The 16,750-nt window shown below is 39.8% G+C and overlaps 1 protein-coding gene across 6 annotated transcripts in view; it reads left to right on the top strand.

Moving 5' to 3' along the window:
* The window catches only part of PELI2 (pellino E3 ubiquitin protein ligase family member 2), an 82,213-nt gene that overhangs the window by 13,745 nt on the left and 51,718 nt on the right, over window positions 1-16,750 (top strand). For all 6 annotated transcript variants that reach the window (XR_008577400.1, XR_008577399.1, XR_008577397.1 and 3 more), the window contains exon 2: window positions 14,995-15,124. Coding sequence is in view for 2 of the 6 variants with exons in the window: in XM_054827830.1 (XP_054683805.1) it covers window positions 14,995-15,124 (130 nt within the window). In the remaining 4 variants the exon portion in view is untranslated. The remainder of the gene's footprint in view (window positions 1-14,994; window positions 15,125-16,750) is intronic.

Raw genomic sequence — 16,750 nt, 5'->3', positions numbered from 1 at the left:
AGGTTTTTATATATGCTGTTGCCTGTTTTTGGAGAAAGAGGAGTTTTATTTGATGTACAGACCTATGCACAGTGTGACAACTGTTGTCAAAATTAAAAAAATAAGTGGTATAGCAAGCAGCATTTGACAGGACCTTTTAGCTTCCTATTATTTGTTGCTTGTTTTATCTCTCTTTGCTTTTGAAGAACTGAAGTCCAGATAATGACTGTTCAGATGTGCAATTTGTCTTGGCATAAATTAAGCCTAGTTAAAATCTAAGGAAGTTCTGAACAGGTGCCTGTTTTAAAATGATTGGGGTAACTGCTCGTAGTCTCTAGAGCTCCTTGTATTTGAGTGGGATAAACTGTTTAAGGATCTGATGCCTCCGAGACTGTAAAGGGCAGATGTTGGGTAGGGGCAGAACAAGGTAGTCAGTTTTGGGGTGGTGACCCAAACTGATGGACTGAAGTGAGATATCTGAGGTTGTTACTGCTCCCAGCTGTCTAGGTGGTCTTCTTGTGGAAGGACACTGCGTCCTCCACTCTGCTGGCACAATTAGCTCCCTATTCCAGTCATTTTCCATCTGCCTCTGATGAATACTGTGTGATTTACTGAAAGATGTAGTGACAGGTGAGGTTGTAGTCTGTAACTGGAAATGAAGTATGTCATTGAGCTGATTTTATTCCAAAGCCTCCCAGTGCTGTTTGAGCTCTGTTGAGGAGAGTCTGAGAGATGAATGAGCCCCCCACACCCCCGCCTCATAAGACATCAGGGAATCCATGTGACTATGATCCTCACCTCTGAGTAAAAGCTTCAATTGAAGCTGTCGCCTTAGTAGACAAAGAAGGGATCCAACTGCAAGACACGCACCCAGAGGAAATCATACTTTGCTGGTTCTCTGGCTTCCGAAACTCCTTGGATTTTGATTGTTCACTTTGTCACTACTATTGCTTCACCTCTGCTGGCTGCAATAATGGTGGGATGTGAACTTTGAGTGAATGGGAATGGGCACAAATGTTCTGGCACTGCACCTAACTATGGTGAAGAGGTTTGGATATAGCAGAGTGTTGTAATCCCTAGTGGCAGCCTGAGCCACACCATAAGGTCTGTCACAGGTGTTTGTGAAGAAAACTTCAGTATAGTTAATGTTCATTGTGTTGTATGTACAAGTCAGCACAGTGCCTTGGGGTGAAAAACTTTCTGGTGGTTTCTGGGGTACAAGAAAAGCCTTATTAAGTGTGCTTCAGGAAGCACTCGGTATAGAACACAGGTATTGTGGTGATCTGTAGTTTTGCTTTGGATCAGTTCATCTCTGCTTTTTCAGTGGAAAAAGATGTCTCTGAAGAATAACTGAGTGTCTGCTTTCCTTAGAAAACCAGCTTTTTCGAGGCATTTGGAACACAACCTGAAACTTTGTTTTGAGAATTGCAAATAATGTCCCATGTAGTTCAGCAGCCCCATGCTTTTGCCTCTCATGTATGAGCTCAGTTCAGAACTAAGATTAGTATTCTCTGTTACTCAACATAAACATTTCATTTTCTGGATGTAAAATGTCTCCCTTTTCAAGTGGTTGTAAAATAGCCTAGTTGAGGATTTTTGTCCTTGGCCAAAACTCTGAAAGGAGAAGTTTGGGATTTGTCCAGATGTGAATGCCTTTCTGGTGGACTTCAGGCTTGTTCTGTTACATTGGGCAGTTCCAGAAGATTTACTTCTGAGTTTTACAGACAAAGATATTGAAACAGGCTGATAGGGCGTGTTTCTGTGCCTCATCCTTATCTTCTGCTACCCCTCCAAGGTGGCAGAGCAATGGCATCTCTCACTCGAGAGATTTCTACATAATAGAAGCAAACGCTGTAGCTCTTTCCTCTGCTTTTCATAGGGCTATAGGAAGAAAGTAAAACAGCTGTGGGATACCCTCACAGATATTCTTATGGGTATAATGCCAAAGTATTGACAGAGTAGCAAGGGAATGTGCTCTTCATTTTCTAAAATGCACGTGCAGTATCTTTAGCTGTGTAAGAACTTCGGTATCCGCAAAACCCACATGAAAAGGAGATAGATTATGTACGTACTTGTGCATCCTCATGCACTGGCAGGGTAACGGGATGCAAAATTTCTTAGCATCATACCACTCCCTCATTCAGTTGAAAACAGCATATCATGGCCAAGGTGCCCTTATGAAGAGGGATGTCAGGTATAAAAATTTGAGGGCAAAAGGGAATCTCTTGAGCCAGCCAGCTGTAATAGAATGCTTGAATTCTGTGTCTCTGAGCTAGCTCTTCTCAGACATGCTTTGCTAGGGAATCAACTTCCAATTTCAGTCTTGGGCTCGTGAACTTTATTTCTACAGCTGAATTTCCATTTGGCTTGGAAATGCTACTCCTAAGTCCTGTATTGCTGTTTGGAATTATGGCCTGTACTTTGGGAAACATTGCTTTAAACAGATCCTCTGTTTTCTTGGTCTGATTTGCCCCAAAGGGCATGCTTGCTTTTAAAATCAAATAAATCTAGATAAAAAGAGAGAAACATATGGAGTGGCTTGTTTTTTTGAAAGCTGGTGAACAAAAATAGTAATAGCATGCTGACTGTGGGTTTTGGCTAAGAAAGAGCTGGATTTCCAAAGGAAAAAAAATTTGAGGGAGAACTCTATGTGGTTTTAAACTTGTTTTCTATTCTACAAACCATTGTGCCACTTGCGTGCATTACTTAATATCTGTTGGAATGCAAATTTTATGCAACTTCATAGTGTATGTAACCAGAAATAGGTAGGCTGGATTAGCACTGCAAATGAACTAAGCGAACATTTTGGTCCTCCCAGAAACTTAGCCACTACAGAACCTTCAGCGTGGCGTTGGGGTTTCAGTGGTTGCAGCTGTATATAAACACAGTCTTGTGTAGTTACCTTGCATAAAACCATGTCTTGCTGCATCACTGAGAACGATGGGCCTTCCCGTCTGGAGACGACAACAGTGCAAAGTCTCGTGTTCAAGCAGTTGCTGCTAGAAGCTATATAGTGAGATTCTTCCAGAGATCTGAATCTCTGAGCATTTAGAAATGAAAAACTTTAGGAATACATCACTTCTGTGACAGTGATTAATTCTTAGTAAGTGCGTGCAGATACCTCATAATTCTTAAACATTTGTGATGGTGTTCTGAGACCTGTAAAGGGTCAGTGTTTATTTGATGTGTCATTTTTGGGAAGTCCTCTTAAGGGAAGAAAAATCTCAGAATTCTATTGGTAAGTGTGAAATGGAAACACTTTGCTGTCATAAAGGTATATAGATCAGAATGAGTTTTGCTGATCAGCAGTAAACATTCAACAGCCTTGCAAAATCTTTTCCTGGCTGGAGGAGACTGATTAACTTTGTTATAGATTGTGATAAAAGCAAACACCCAAGGTTGCTATGAATTAGTAAGTTGTCAGGGTGTTTTAAGTCGGAAGAAGATGTATTGAAGTCTAGTTCTCTGCATTGCTGCACTGTTAATTTCTGGTTTATTAAGACTTTTAAAAAAACCAAACCCAGAGCTTCGGCTGTGCTGTGATGCTTGTGTGGTTATGGTATGCACACTGATCTGGTAGGTTTCAGGTAGTTCTTTAAAACTGAGTATGAAGAATAATTTATCCTGTATGTTTTTTGGGGCATGTAACACGCTTGTTACCAAAGAATAGGTAGCGCTTAGCTTCCTTGCTAGCTGTTCTAGGTGTAATGCTTGTTGCTTCATGGTGCTCTCCAGACTTCTAGTACTGTGTAGTTCTTCCAGCCTCCTGTGTGGTCATGTCTCACTGGTTTTATTTCTACATCTATCTCGTAGAATGCCCAATCTTTTCTTATTGTTTGGAGAATAAGAAAAGCAGAAACCTCTGACAATATCTTGCACTGAACAATACATGCTAAAATGCAACCACAGAATGATTCTCAGCTAGGTTGGTACATCCCTAGCCCTCTAAAATAACCTCCATCTGGAAACATTCCACCTCTAGATCTTGCTGGGTGCTAGAAGGTGGAAAGGTAACTCTTTTTGTTTTTTTTCTCTTTACTTACTGCTCTAAACTTGCTTGGAGCAGGCTGTGCAGTAGATTATCTTGCCTTTAACTGCTTGTGCTGCTGTAGCAGTCAATGATAATGCAGCACCAGTGATATTAAGGAAGCTGCTGTGTTCTGAGAGGCACTAAAGCTTGCAAGTGCTACAAAGAAGGAAACCCAATTCTTTATTTTCTGTTTTCAAGGCAAACATTTGCAGTTTGGGGTTGAACAGACCTGTGCATTTGTAAGTCTCTCTTTTCCCTGGGAAACTCGAAGGGATGTTAAAATTGATAGGATTTGACACAGATGTTGCAGGTCAGGATACAGTAGTTGAGTGCTTCACTTTCTATTCAGTACACTGCCTGTGAGATCATCTATATTCACAAAATGGATGCAAATTTTATCTCTTCCTCTGTGCTAAATGATACTGGAATGAACCTAAGAAGATTCTTGTTGTGCTTGAGTGTTTGAAACAGCTGTTCCAGGATGTCTGTTACTTACCTACTTCTCTGTGGAATCACAAAAATGATATTACAACTGCTCTTATTTGGAGGATAACTGAAGTTATAAGAAAGCTATCACTGTTTCTTATGAAAATGTGAACTGTCAGATAGTCCTTGATAGTGTTTTAGGGGAAGCATTTGATTGCTTAGGAAATGAATTGTCTGAATTGTGCTTTTTTTTAATGGCCCAAACAGTCCTTTGAATCAAATGTAGTTTCTCCATAATGTTTAATGTAGTGAAATTTCAGATGTAATATCTTATTACTATTCATTCCTCAGACTAAAATTTGAACAGCTTGCTTTCGCACCTTCAAGCATATATGAAGCACAAATAGCTAGGTTGGGAGTGTGTTTGGTATGTCAGGGCAGGTGTGTTTTGAGGTCTCTTGTCCCGTTGTGTTATATGAAGTCTAATTTGTCTTAATTTTGAAACTTTCAGCCTTTTTTTCTGATCTGATATTTAAGAGAAGATTATAAATTGTTTCCATACAAAAGTGTGTGGATCCTAAGCCTCTGGTGTTTTGGATAAACAGTCTTCCTCCTTCACTTCTTTCTCTTTGCATCAAAACCCAGCTGTGCATAGTACTTTCCTTTGAAAGGGATTTTGTGTTATCTGACTTGTTTTGAATGCAGTAAAAGCTAGATCTCACTTTCTATCATATCTATCTGTATTTAGTTTAACAAAATGCCGTATCAAACAATTTCAGTGGCATTTGGCTAGATTATAGATAGTTCTCAGATGAATAACACTTCCTCTATAGCATGAGAGGTTTAGGGTTGGAAAGAGGATTCTCTAAACATGATGCTTTGCCCACCTCTTATGCTCTTTTAGCTCGAATAAAAAGCATGCTTTGAAATGAACTTGATTAGTTTATACTCTGTATTTTGCTGTGCGCTAGCATTGTTGGATTTATGCAGTGGTGAATGGTTTTAGTTGACAGCTTCGGAGATGGGCTTGAAGCGCTGAATAAAATTGCCTCCTTGTTAAATGAATGCTGGGGGGAGCAGTAAAATGTTGGAAATAAGGATTGTTAAGGAAGTCATTACGTGAAAGAACAGATTCCCTTACCCTTTGCTTTCTAAAAGGAAAAACCCCCTTGCATTCTAATGTTCTTCTGGCATATTACTTATATTGGTATAATGGTATCTTAAATGTGGGGTTTTTCCTGTTAAAGGTAGCTGCTCTTTTTCCCTACTAGTGACGTGGTCATGGATGGTGTCGTCGTTTAACCCGGCAGGCAGCTAAAACAACCACACAGCCATTCACTCACTCCCCCTCACCCAGTGGGATGGGGGAGAGAATTGAAAAGAAAAAAAGGTAAAACTTGTGGGTTGAGATAAAAGACAGTTTAATAGGACAGAAAAGGAAGAGAATAATAATAATGAAAGAATACACAAAAGTGATGCACAGCACAGTTGCTCACCACCCAAAGCCGATGCTCAGCTTGTTCCTGAGCCATGCCACTTCCCGGCCAGCCCCCCAGTTATATGTGGAACATGGTGTCATATGGTGTGGAATATCCCTTTGGCCAGTTTGGGGCAGCTGTCCTGGCTGTGTCCCCTCCCAGCTTCTTGGATGCCCCCCGCCTTCTTGTTGGCGGGGCATTTGAGAAGCTGAGAAGTCCTTGACTGCTTGGCAACAACTAAAAACATCAGTGTGTTATCAACATTATTCTCATCCTATATCCAAACCACAGCACTATACCCGCTGCTAGGAAGAGAGTTAGCTCTATCCCAGCCAAAATCAGGACAGATGGCTTCTAAGAAATCTATGTTGCGGATGAGACTATAATCATTCCTTTCTCTGGCTGTAGGGCTTAACTGGGCTGCCTATATAGGTGTTCAGCTATTAAGTTGTTTGGAACTGTCAGGTTATTTGACTGTTTTAATTGAAACTTATCCTGATGCTCTAGCAGTCTGCATTAGCATGCTCCTTTAGGCTCTTCTAGAGTATTAGCTTTTAATCAAACTCTTGTGCTGCTTATATAGTTGTCTTGCAGAAGCCTACACAGCAAATATCCTCCGTTATTGCCTCTTGAAACACCTATTTCCATCTTGTCATTAACACATGCAATTGAAGATGTTGAATTTCTTTAATTAAACTAAGGTTGCAATGCCAATTGAAACTTCTACAGAAACTTAACATCTTTCAGAAGCGGTGGCAAGGGTCTGCTGGCTTTGATTTCACAAAAGCAGAAGTAACAAAGTATTTTCCAGAATAATAATCTAGTAACAAACCACTTGCTAAGAAAAATATGGTCAAAGAGAATTGTAAGAACTTTCTACAGTAAGTTCCTCCCACCCCAAAAGAAATACTGGCTGGTTTACATGAGCCTCAAATCCATGCTCATGACTGGATCTCAGTTGCCTTATGTTACAAGTGGTTAGAGTAATATAGCCCCAACTCCTGTGCCCCTCGCTATGAGACTGGTTGCTTTTGCTACTTTGCTGCTGTATTTTCTTACTTTATTTTCCCACATCAGTGAGGGGGAGAGTATCAAAATAGCAGAGAGGTTTGGGAATTTGAAGGAAACTGGATGCCTAGCGTAAATAAAGCTGACTGATTAAAAGCAGTTCGTACACAATTGATTTAGTATTTGCAAGCCAGTAGCATCCTTTAACTTCTTGTATAGGTTGAGGTTAATATAGATCGGGTGTATATTCTCTTGAATTGCCCATATTACATAAGCTAAACATGCATGAGGATGCCAGCTGTATTTTCTATGTATATTCTCCTTAAACCAAACTTGATGAATTTTTTTAACTATTATATTACAGTTGTTACAATAGCAGAGTAGTCCTGCTGACAGTGGAGGGAATGTGTGGAGTGGAATAGTTAAAGCAGCCTATGAATTAATCTGAACTGCAGATCCTTTCATCATTGAGGGGCTGGGGGGAACAGGAGGCAGCCATAGTGGCCAGAAATAAGCTTTTTTCCCCTGAGAAATAGGCTTTTTCCCTGTGAAGCAGAAGAGCAACCAGTTCTGTTCCAGAACACCAAGGGAGAAGTAAGGTCACCTTGGAGAACCTCAGCTACTTCACATGTGATTTCTTGCACTGTTTTCAGTAGATAAGGTTCTACTTAATTTGTATACCTCGTGAAGGAGGGAAGTAGGTTCTAGCTTATCTGATCTGTTGCAGATCCCTCTGAAAGATTTTTTTTTTTATTATTTTTTTATGGTGTGCATAACCTTTTAGCCATGTGTTCAGCTAATCCACACTTCTGATTCTCATCTGAAAGAGGCTGGAAGTATTTGAACATAAAAATGCCATAAGTGTAGTACACAGCTTTTGGTCAAGCTGACTGTTAGGTTCCTAATGGTAGCAGGAGCAATTAGGAGCAACTTTTGAAGGGTAGCTAAAAAAAAATAAAAAATAACCCCTAATCACTAGCCAGTGATGCAAATCAGCCTTCCCTCTGAAAAATCTGCCTAATAACTATAGGGGTTATCAGGTCAGACTGCATTTCACTGAACCACTGCAACCTCTTTGGAGGCTCTAGGGCTATACAGGTAGCAGTAAACTAGGCAGGTACTGCTACAGCTTGGTGCTGGGCAAGAGAAGTCTTCTGGTGAACACAGAAGATTAATCACTATGCCAACGAGTGTTCCAAAAGTACTGGAGAAGGGAATGCTTCTTAAAGTGTTTTATGAGATTAAAATTACTTCACAGATGCAAGCTGTAAGAACAAACACTTGTCTCAACAAAACAAAAAAAAAAGTGCTGATTATAGCCACAATTAACTGTTCCACCATACCTTTCTCAGGGATAATCAAGTTCACAGATGTAAAAACATTGCTTTTAATTGGGGAAAGAGATGGGATTATTTGGGACTTTGGAACTCACTGGTTTGGATTTTCTTGCTCTGTAGGAAGACTGCTTTATTAATCTGTACTACTGGTAGTGATTAGGAAACATTTATGCCTATAGAGAGGTCTTAGCCAGGAGACTCTGACATAGGACTGTCTTTCATTCAGGACTTCCTCCAAAGTTGCATAAACTAAAGGTCTTGGATCAGTGGCTCTTGTTACTCAAAGGATGGAAGGCCTTTGCTTACCCATGAGTTACTCATTGATGTAGTTATTATAGTAACAAAAACTCAACTTAAGGCTACTTTAGTAGTTTGCTGCTGTAACTTCTTGAAATGTTTTCCTTCAGAAAGAAAGAAAAATCAGATGGGAATCAAATCTTCTAGCATGTGAGCCTGCTGTGAAAAGAAAAAAAGAACAGGTTGCTTAAGTTCTTTGGTGGATTTGGCAGGAAGTGCAGGAGACTTGCTTTGATCTGAATCTCCGTTGCTGCGTGCATGGGGAGAGTTTTAACTCTAAAGATTTTGAAACGAGGTGGGGAGGCCTAGATTTTCCAGCCTAACTGAAATGGAGATGTTGTGGATGGACTGGATCAAGCCTTAGAGTTGGGGATGGGCTAGGTGACTCCTTGAAGTTCCATCTTGCTCTGTTTTCTGTCATTCTGTGATCAGGAAGCAACCGTATACTGTCAAAGGACCATCTGATGGGGAGGATGCATCTTTGGAAGACAAAAGGGAACCTTCTGGTCAGTCTACGCTTGTTGAGCTATCTCTGAAGAATGAGTTTTTAGTGCCAGGGGATGATTATAATGATAACAGTATCCGCCTTCCACCCTCTAAAAAACTTCAACATTAAAGGTTTTTGTTTTAATCTGTTGTAGTCATCTGTGATGCGCTACAGTGTTCAAGAAGCAGCCTTGGGTTCACTGCCAAAATTTCACCACAGGAACAGGCTGACGATTAACAATGCCTGTGGTGGTGGAGGCTGCTTCTGAGACAGAAATTGATGCATGTAATAATCAGCTGGAGACAAGCTTAGACTTAAATTCATACTGAGTTAATATGTGATATAGTATTAAAAAAATAGAAAATAACCCAGTGTATCCTGTCGGTACAGAAGTACTACTTATCTTTGCTTTTCCTACTTGGCAACACTTCCTAATGAGGTTAAGTATGAGAATAACTTCACTGTCCTACTTCACTGAAATCCTCAGATAGTTGGCAGACAGCAATGGCTTGTTTTATGAAGGTCTGATACAGAAAAATATATCTGGAATAAATATTGTCTTAAAAAAAAAAAAGACATCCCAAACCATTCAAGTTATTTTGCTGAAGTAGTACATCAGTTCTCCTAGACACAAAATTAATTGTTCAGTATGATACAAGGGAGTATGAAATGTTGGCAGTGATATTACATGAAAGAGACACAAGTTCACTTATTTTGTTGTCGATGTTGCATGTGTTGAAGCTTTCTGTTTGTGTTTTGATATAAACTAGCATGTGGCGCTTTTCCTTTTAATCTGTTCAAGGGAGTGAATGTTGGATGCTTCAGCAGAAGAGGGCTTTCCAGTTCGGCAGGACTTCAGTATACAGCCATGTAAAACTCTGGGGCTGGATATTGTGAAGGTGAATAATGTATCTTTAGACTTCTAATGTTGTAGATGTCAGGCTGACTGTATACTTGCAATACTTCCACAGGAATCTCTCCTGCCCTCTGCGCTATTTTTCCCTGGTTGCCGATATAAGTGTTTCTGTGGCTTTGCAGTGGACAGGAGAGCGAGGAATTGATGTGGTTCAAAACTAAATTTAAAGCATAAATCTGGTTTTGCTTCCCCTTCACGTGAACCAGGGAGAGAAGTAGCAGGAACAAAATAGCAAATGGAAGGTGGGATTGCTGCTTTTGGCAGCAGTGTTGGCCCACACTAGTTCAGTGATGGTAAAAATATGGTCTAAGCACAAACTAAATTTTTGATACGTGCTGAGTATATACTACTGTATGATACCAAACATGGAATCAGAATGTACTTAAAAGGAAAAATTCTCTCAAGTTTGACTTCACAGTGAAAGCTGTTGCTAATACTTCTGCAGTTTTGTTGTTCAGTACAGCAAAGATGTGCTTTCTCTCACGCATTAGTGCTATGGTAACAACTGAACTGTAGCATGTCATCTGTTCAAAGCTGAGTCTGTGAAACAGGGTGGTTTGCATCTAAAAATGATGAGATGTGCAGTAGAACTGTTAGTAGTAGGTGAGAAAAGCGAAGTGAAGTTACTCTTTTTTGTCAGTAGAAATGCTACCTGTGAAAGTTTGACTGACTCGGTTTTTAGTCTTTTAGGAGGTAGGTTGCATAAGTATGGAGAAGTATTCAAGTTCAATGATAGCTTGTATTTTCATAGTATTGTTTGAAAAGAAAAAAATAACTAGCTACATGGAGCATCTTCTGTGTCTGGTAGCTAGTAGATATTCCCCTTAATTTTGGGAATGACTTCCCTGAGTCGAAGTCTAACTTTTTGAGGTGCAGGTCAAGATTTTTAGAGCTCTTATCCTAAGTAATAGAGCTCTTGTTTACTCTTTGCCACTGGGTAAGCCTGATTCCTTTAACAAAACAAAAAAGCTTGTGTAACAAGCTGTCCCACTAATGGTTCAAAACTTGTTGATGATCTCTGAAGTAGTCAAGTAGGTTCCTTCAAGACCTGTAGAAAATAGGAACTTAGCACTGTGTTCCGACTGTGGGAGAGAGCATGTGTGGTCTTGCTCTCCAGACAGTCGTGAATTGATGCAGAGGGGAAGCTTTCATTACGTATCCCAACTATGGGAAGAACTTAATTGGAGTTTGCATTTCATTATATACCAAAGTCCTCAACTGTTTGATGTAAATCTGTAGGAAACTGGCTTTGGTAATTACGGTGCCCATAGCCTATGCCAGCACCACTCCCTTATTTGCAAGGAATAGTGCTATCAACAGAGATAATTATCCTACGAGGTTTCATAATGCTAGTTGTCCCAGTGTTGCTGTCACTGAGAAGCATTTGGAAAAAGTATAGGGCTGCTCTTACCACATGTGCTGATCTGATGTTTTGGAACATATGGAGAACTTCAGAAGTACCCCATAGATCTGCATGTGAACAGGATGATCTCGGAAATGGTTGTCCTGCCTCTGTTAAACATTTTTTTTCCTAGTTTGTTTTATTAGTTGGAAGCAACATTTGTTCTAGGCTTTTTGGTGGTGTGAAAGAAGAGTTCCAGCTGCAGGTTGTCTTTTGGTAGTGCTGGCCATCTTGTGAAGCAAGGAGTTGGCATGCTAATATGCTGGTCCCTAAGCTACAGCAGGCCTCCGGAGCTATTGGAAGGGTGCAGCGAGAAGGGCAATGGGCTGATGCTTGTGGAGAGGGCTTGTGAGAGGATTGAGCAAGGAACTTGTGTTTTGTTTATGAAGCTCCTGATGGCTATGGGGAAGCTCAGAGTCTCCCAGTGTTCAGTGACGGGGAATTTGTGGCCTTAGTCCTTGTCCTTCCTCTTCCTTTGCAGTTCCATCGTGCTGCTGCGTGTGAGGAGGCAGTTGTTGCTCACCCAGGCACTGCTCAGTTGAACAGTTGAGAAAAACAGGAGAGGGCTGCTTCTCTTGCTATGGCTACTTATGCTTGTGCTTAGAAAAGCTGATTCGGCAAGGTGTGGATGGACATGTCTGTATTCCTCGTCCTGAATGCTGAAGCGCGCTGTGTCCTGTGGGACAGCTCAGTTTAGAAAGGCAGGGGCTTGCCAAGAAGTGAACGTGGGTTTGCTGCCTCAAGAGCAGTCTTAGTTGCACATTTACCAGGACAGAGATGCTGGGTGAGTGGGTGAGTGCAGGTCCTGTTGTGGCTACAAGATCCCATGGCATTAATATCGGTTCGTTTGGTATGTAGATTGTTTAGGTAGTGGCAAGGAAAGGTGTGGCCCAAGTGCCATGGGGAGGGTTGGTTTGTGGTGAACAAGTTGAGAGTCCTGGCCTAGAAAAAATGAAGGCATCTGCTAGCTGTGGAAAGAGGCAAGTTCTCTGAGACTTTTTTTTTCCTCCCCTATAAAACACATACATATGCCTAGTAATTGTCCTAGCTCTTTTTACCAGTGTCAGATCAAGATAAAACTTGCAGGTCTATAATTAAAGCATAACAAATAGTAAAACTACCACTCAAATCCTCCTGCCCTTTTGTGCAAATGAAATTTAGACACTGGCACAAGGAAAGCCTTCATGAAAACTCGGTGGTGCTAATCAGGATGAATGAATTAAACTTTACTTCGCTTGTATTTCCTTCCTATTTAAAGTTTCCAAAAGGCCTTTTAACCTTGAGTGGCTTCTTTCTTTCTGTTTTAAAAAAAGATAATTAAATCCCACAGAGACCTGAAATGAAATAAAGTAGCCTTTCCAAGTTATAATTGTTTTGTGAACGTGAGAAAACCCAAACAAAATAACCCTACTAGGCTGGTTGTAACTTTCAGTGGAACTACTTAAATTCAGTGCTGCTTAACAGTTACACAAATACAAAATTTTTAATTACAGAATATAAAACTAGTGATGATACTGCTTGTATATATTTCTGAAGGAGTTGTTGCTTTCTCAGGTTTTTGGATAAAAATACTTGTAGAAAGAATGTTGTCTTCAGGCAAGTTAAAACTTGCTGACATATTCATGGTAATATAGTGTCTTTGAAAGAAAGCTTGTGTATATATCTAGGAAGATTCAAGCCGCAGAATCAAATTATTCCTATTTTGAGGGCTGGTATTTAAGTTGCATGTGGATCATATTGATACATCTTTCTAGGAAATGGTCTCTTGTGATGAGCATCTGCTGTGCTAACTGAGTGCTACTCTTCTCTTGTGTAGGGTTAATAATGAGTTTCCAGATACGAGTGGGCCTGGCATGAAATAATAGTGATTTATTCCTGTTGTTTTTCTGCTACGTTGGGGAATGTCTCTTAATATTCCAGAAAAATACAGTAGGCTTCCCTATGAAAATGGAAGTGGGAGAACAAGTTCAATTGTAGCCCAGCGGAAAAGCTCTTAACTTATTATGTGTCTCTAGAATAATGTATTAAATGTGTTAAACTTGAAATTATTTAAATCTTAAATCTGTTCTTGTTTGTGCTCACAACCATTCAGCAGTCTTGCAGTTCAGATCACTGGTGTTAAAATACTGTGCATGTGAAGCTTAAACTATTTTCCTGTGTGACACCAGATGATCCTTGCCTGCAGTAAGCCTTCTGCAGGGCACTGCTCTGGAGCCTGGACAATGAGACCGCTTGCTCTCATCACTACCCATTTCTCGTTTGTTTGCAAAAGGATATAGGGCTCTCCAAGTGCATTCTCCTGTTACGCAAACTACAGAATGTAATGATAAGGGGGGAAAAAAATTCTGGGTAACTGCATTACTTTTCCTGATCTGCAGTTGTCATAGAACTGCTCTTACAGCCTGAGCAGTGACTATTAGCCTTCTGTAGGGCTACAAACAAATGATTTTAATCTGCAGATAGTGTGGTGGATGTAGAGCTGAACTACTTCTAAGTGTATGTCTAAACAGATAATGAGTTCTCCTAACTTTTTTTTAACCTCTTGTGCTTTACAGGGAGTTAGTCACCTTTAAATCTTCTTCTTTCTTCTCCTCTTCAGATTCTTTTCCTGACTGTGATGTTAGCTTTTAATTGTAAAGACTGTAGGAGAGGGATGTATGTGATCAGTGTAGAATAGACATCACCAGTAAGACAAATGAGATTTATAAGTGGAATAACATCTGTAGTTCTTCAGGCAAAAGTCTGAAATCTCTGAGGATCAGGAATGGAAGAGGCTTCTATGGAGTAAAGCCTTGAAAGTTCTTCACAGACCAGCTGAGAGTTATCAAGAATGTTAGAGGTGACAGTGCTGTGATGAGAAGCATCTACTTGTCCTACATCTTCGGGGTGGAGTGAAAGAAATTTCCAGTTGATTCCTTCCCTGGGGAAGGAGCTGTGTCCCCTGGAGGCTTAAGACTGCTGAATAATTAATTGGTTGGGTCTCTGTCCTCAGAGAGAGATGAAAGAACTGTCGAAGGCTACTCTGTTACACCTGATAAAGGAAGTCATTAGCAAGTCTTCAGAAACATTCACATAAATTAAAAACACTTGCATCCTTTTTCCTTAATAATAGATGAGCCTTTAGGATTAGAGTTTAAAAAAAAAGGAAAAAATCAACTAAAAAAACCCCTATGTGACTAGAGTAAAATTCCCTTTCACTTAGTTTGACTTGCCCCTAAATTACTTTGTTTTCCCTGTTTTTCCTTTTCTCGATTCTTGCATGAGATGTGGGGAGGAGGATGGTAGGGTAAAAACATCTTTAAAACTCTCATGTTCTGAAATTACAGAGAAGATTTAGGATTTGTTCTTTCAAATTCCTTTGATTCTAGAGATGAAGTATTTCTGTGGCTGAACAACTCCAGTATTTCATTTGTAGTTGATTACCTTGTTAATGATGAATAAAATTTCAAGTATTGGTAGGTAAAGAATGTTTGAATGCTCATAATTTAGGAAATAAAGCTTACCATGGTTGTTAATTTTTTGGTTTGCCCATGCATTTGATGACATCAGGATATTGTGACCAAATTGCTGCTCTCCTTTTCTGTATTCCAAATTGGTAGTGGTTTATGCCAAACTTGTTTTTGTTTATTTCTAGGTATAATGGATCCCTCCCTAATGGCGACAGAGGACGCAGGAAAAGCAGATTTGCCCTTTATAAGCGACCTAAGGCAAATGGAGTTAAGCCCAGCACCGTTCACGTGATTTCTACTCCCCAAGCATCGAAGGTATGTGACAGTGGGGCAAATCTTGTTTTTCTGATGATCCTGGGTGGAGAACAACTGGCATATTACTGCTGGTTCATTCTGTAGTAGTCCAGATATATTTGCTTTAATGAAAAGTCTGCAGTGGATTTTCTTTTTGGGGGTATATGTCTTCAATTTTAATCCAGTTACCTGTTGAAAACATTCTTTAACCTCAGATATGAGATAATCTGACCTTTCTGCCCCCATTCAGAAAGCTGACTCTGTCAGTGCTGTTTTATCTGAGCTGTAGAGTGATCAGGTGATGCACATGCAAAAAGTATTTTAATTTCTTTCTCACTGAAGTATAAGATTGATATGTCTCTTTCCTCTTCAGGAAGATAATTGACATAGTATAAAAACCGTTGTGATCCTTCTGGGCCTTTCATTTTTGTTGCTTATAATGCTATTTTATATGTTGTCACCTGAAGTTTAGTGTAGGTGAAGGAGCAAAAGCAGTAAACATGTTAACATAGTAACGTATTAACCTATATATCCAGGTTAGAGTTGTGGTGGTGGAACATACGTCAAGTGGCAAAAAGTCATGCTATATCTTCTCTCAAAGCCTTTTTTCTAGAAGCAAAAAGTGACTAGAATTAGGGCCAAACTGGAAGGGGGAGTTCTGTGGTAACGCTCACAGAAGTGGATGGTTTGTAAGAGTTGTACACCCCTTTTACCAAAATACATGTCCGAGGAGGGAGAGGACATACACCATTCTTTAGACCAAGAGAAGAATACTGTTTAATACATAGTATAGGATTATGTTTTCTTTTATAATACATACCATACACAGTATGCACCTGAATTTATTGAAAATATACGGTCAGAGCTTGGGGTTTTTTAAAGGTTGTATAGGGCCTGCCTGGAGCAGATAAATACCTAGTCTTTTGGATTAAAACTTCCTGTAAATATTTTTCAGTGTTTGTATTCTCAAAATGAAAACATTTGAGAGTTAAATCTTCTGATGAAATCAACCTTCAAAATAGAAAGCCTGTAGTATATGTTTGTATGTTGCTAACTCTGGTCTGTTGCTTAAAATGTAACAAATGAAAAAAAATCTGGTTTACTTAGCTGATGGAAATATACACATGTTCTCACTGGGTAATCTTAAGCATTTGGACTGCAGATAGTATTTCGGCATTTGAGTTGCAAAATATTTAAACACCTGGCAGACACCACAAGGTATCTGGTTAATGTTCATCTGTGTTGTTATTGTAGTGCAGATAAAATATGTGTGTTGTACAAATTAGTGCCCTTATAAAGATAGCAGAGGGTCTGAGACATTAAAGCCCCTCCTTTGAGGATTTGGATTCAGGTAGTTATGTCAGGTTGAATGTATTCTTTTGCACTTTCTCTGAACCCTTATAAAAGGGCTTTTGTGTATTTATACTGTTGTCTGGGGCAAGGCTGGTGGATGTGTGCCAGAACAGTGATGCAGTGGATTTCAGCTAGTGCTCTTTCAATGCACAGAAAGGACGTTTACGTTTTAAGATGCTTTTGTAGGTTTTTTTGACATCTTAAGCACCAGACCCTAAATGTGTTTTACTGGGAATGGCTTCTACATACAACTTTTGTAAATGATTGCAGAAACACAGGCTAAGAGAAAAGAGT

Source organism: Grus americana, chromosome 5 (genome assembly GCF_028858705.1).
Source record: "Grus americana isolate bGruAme1 chromosome 5, bGruAme1.mat, whole genome shotgun sequence".
NCBI classification, from domain to species: Eukaryota; Metazoa; Chordata; class Aves; order Gruiformes; family Gruidae; genus Grus; species Grus americana.
Note: the sequence above shows the minus strand (reverse complement) of the source record. Positions and strands in the feature narration are given on the sequence as shown.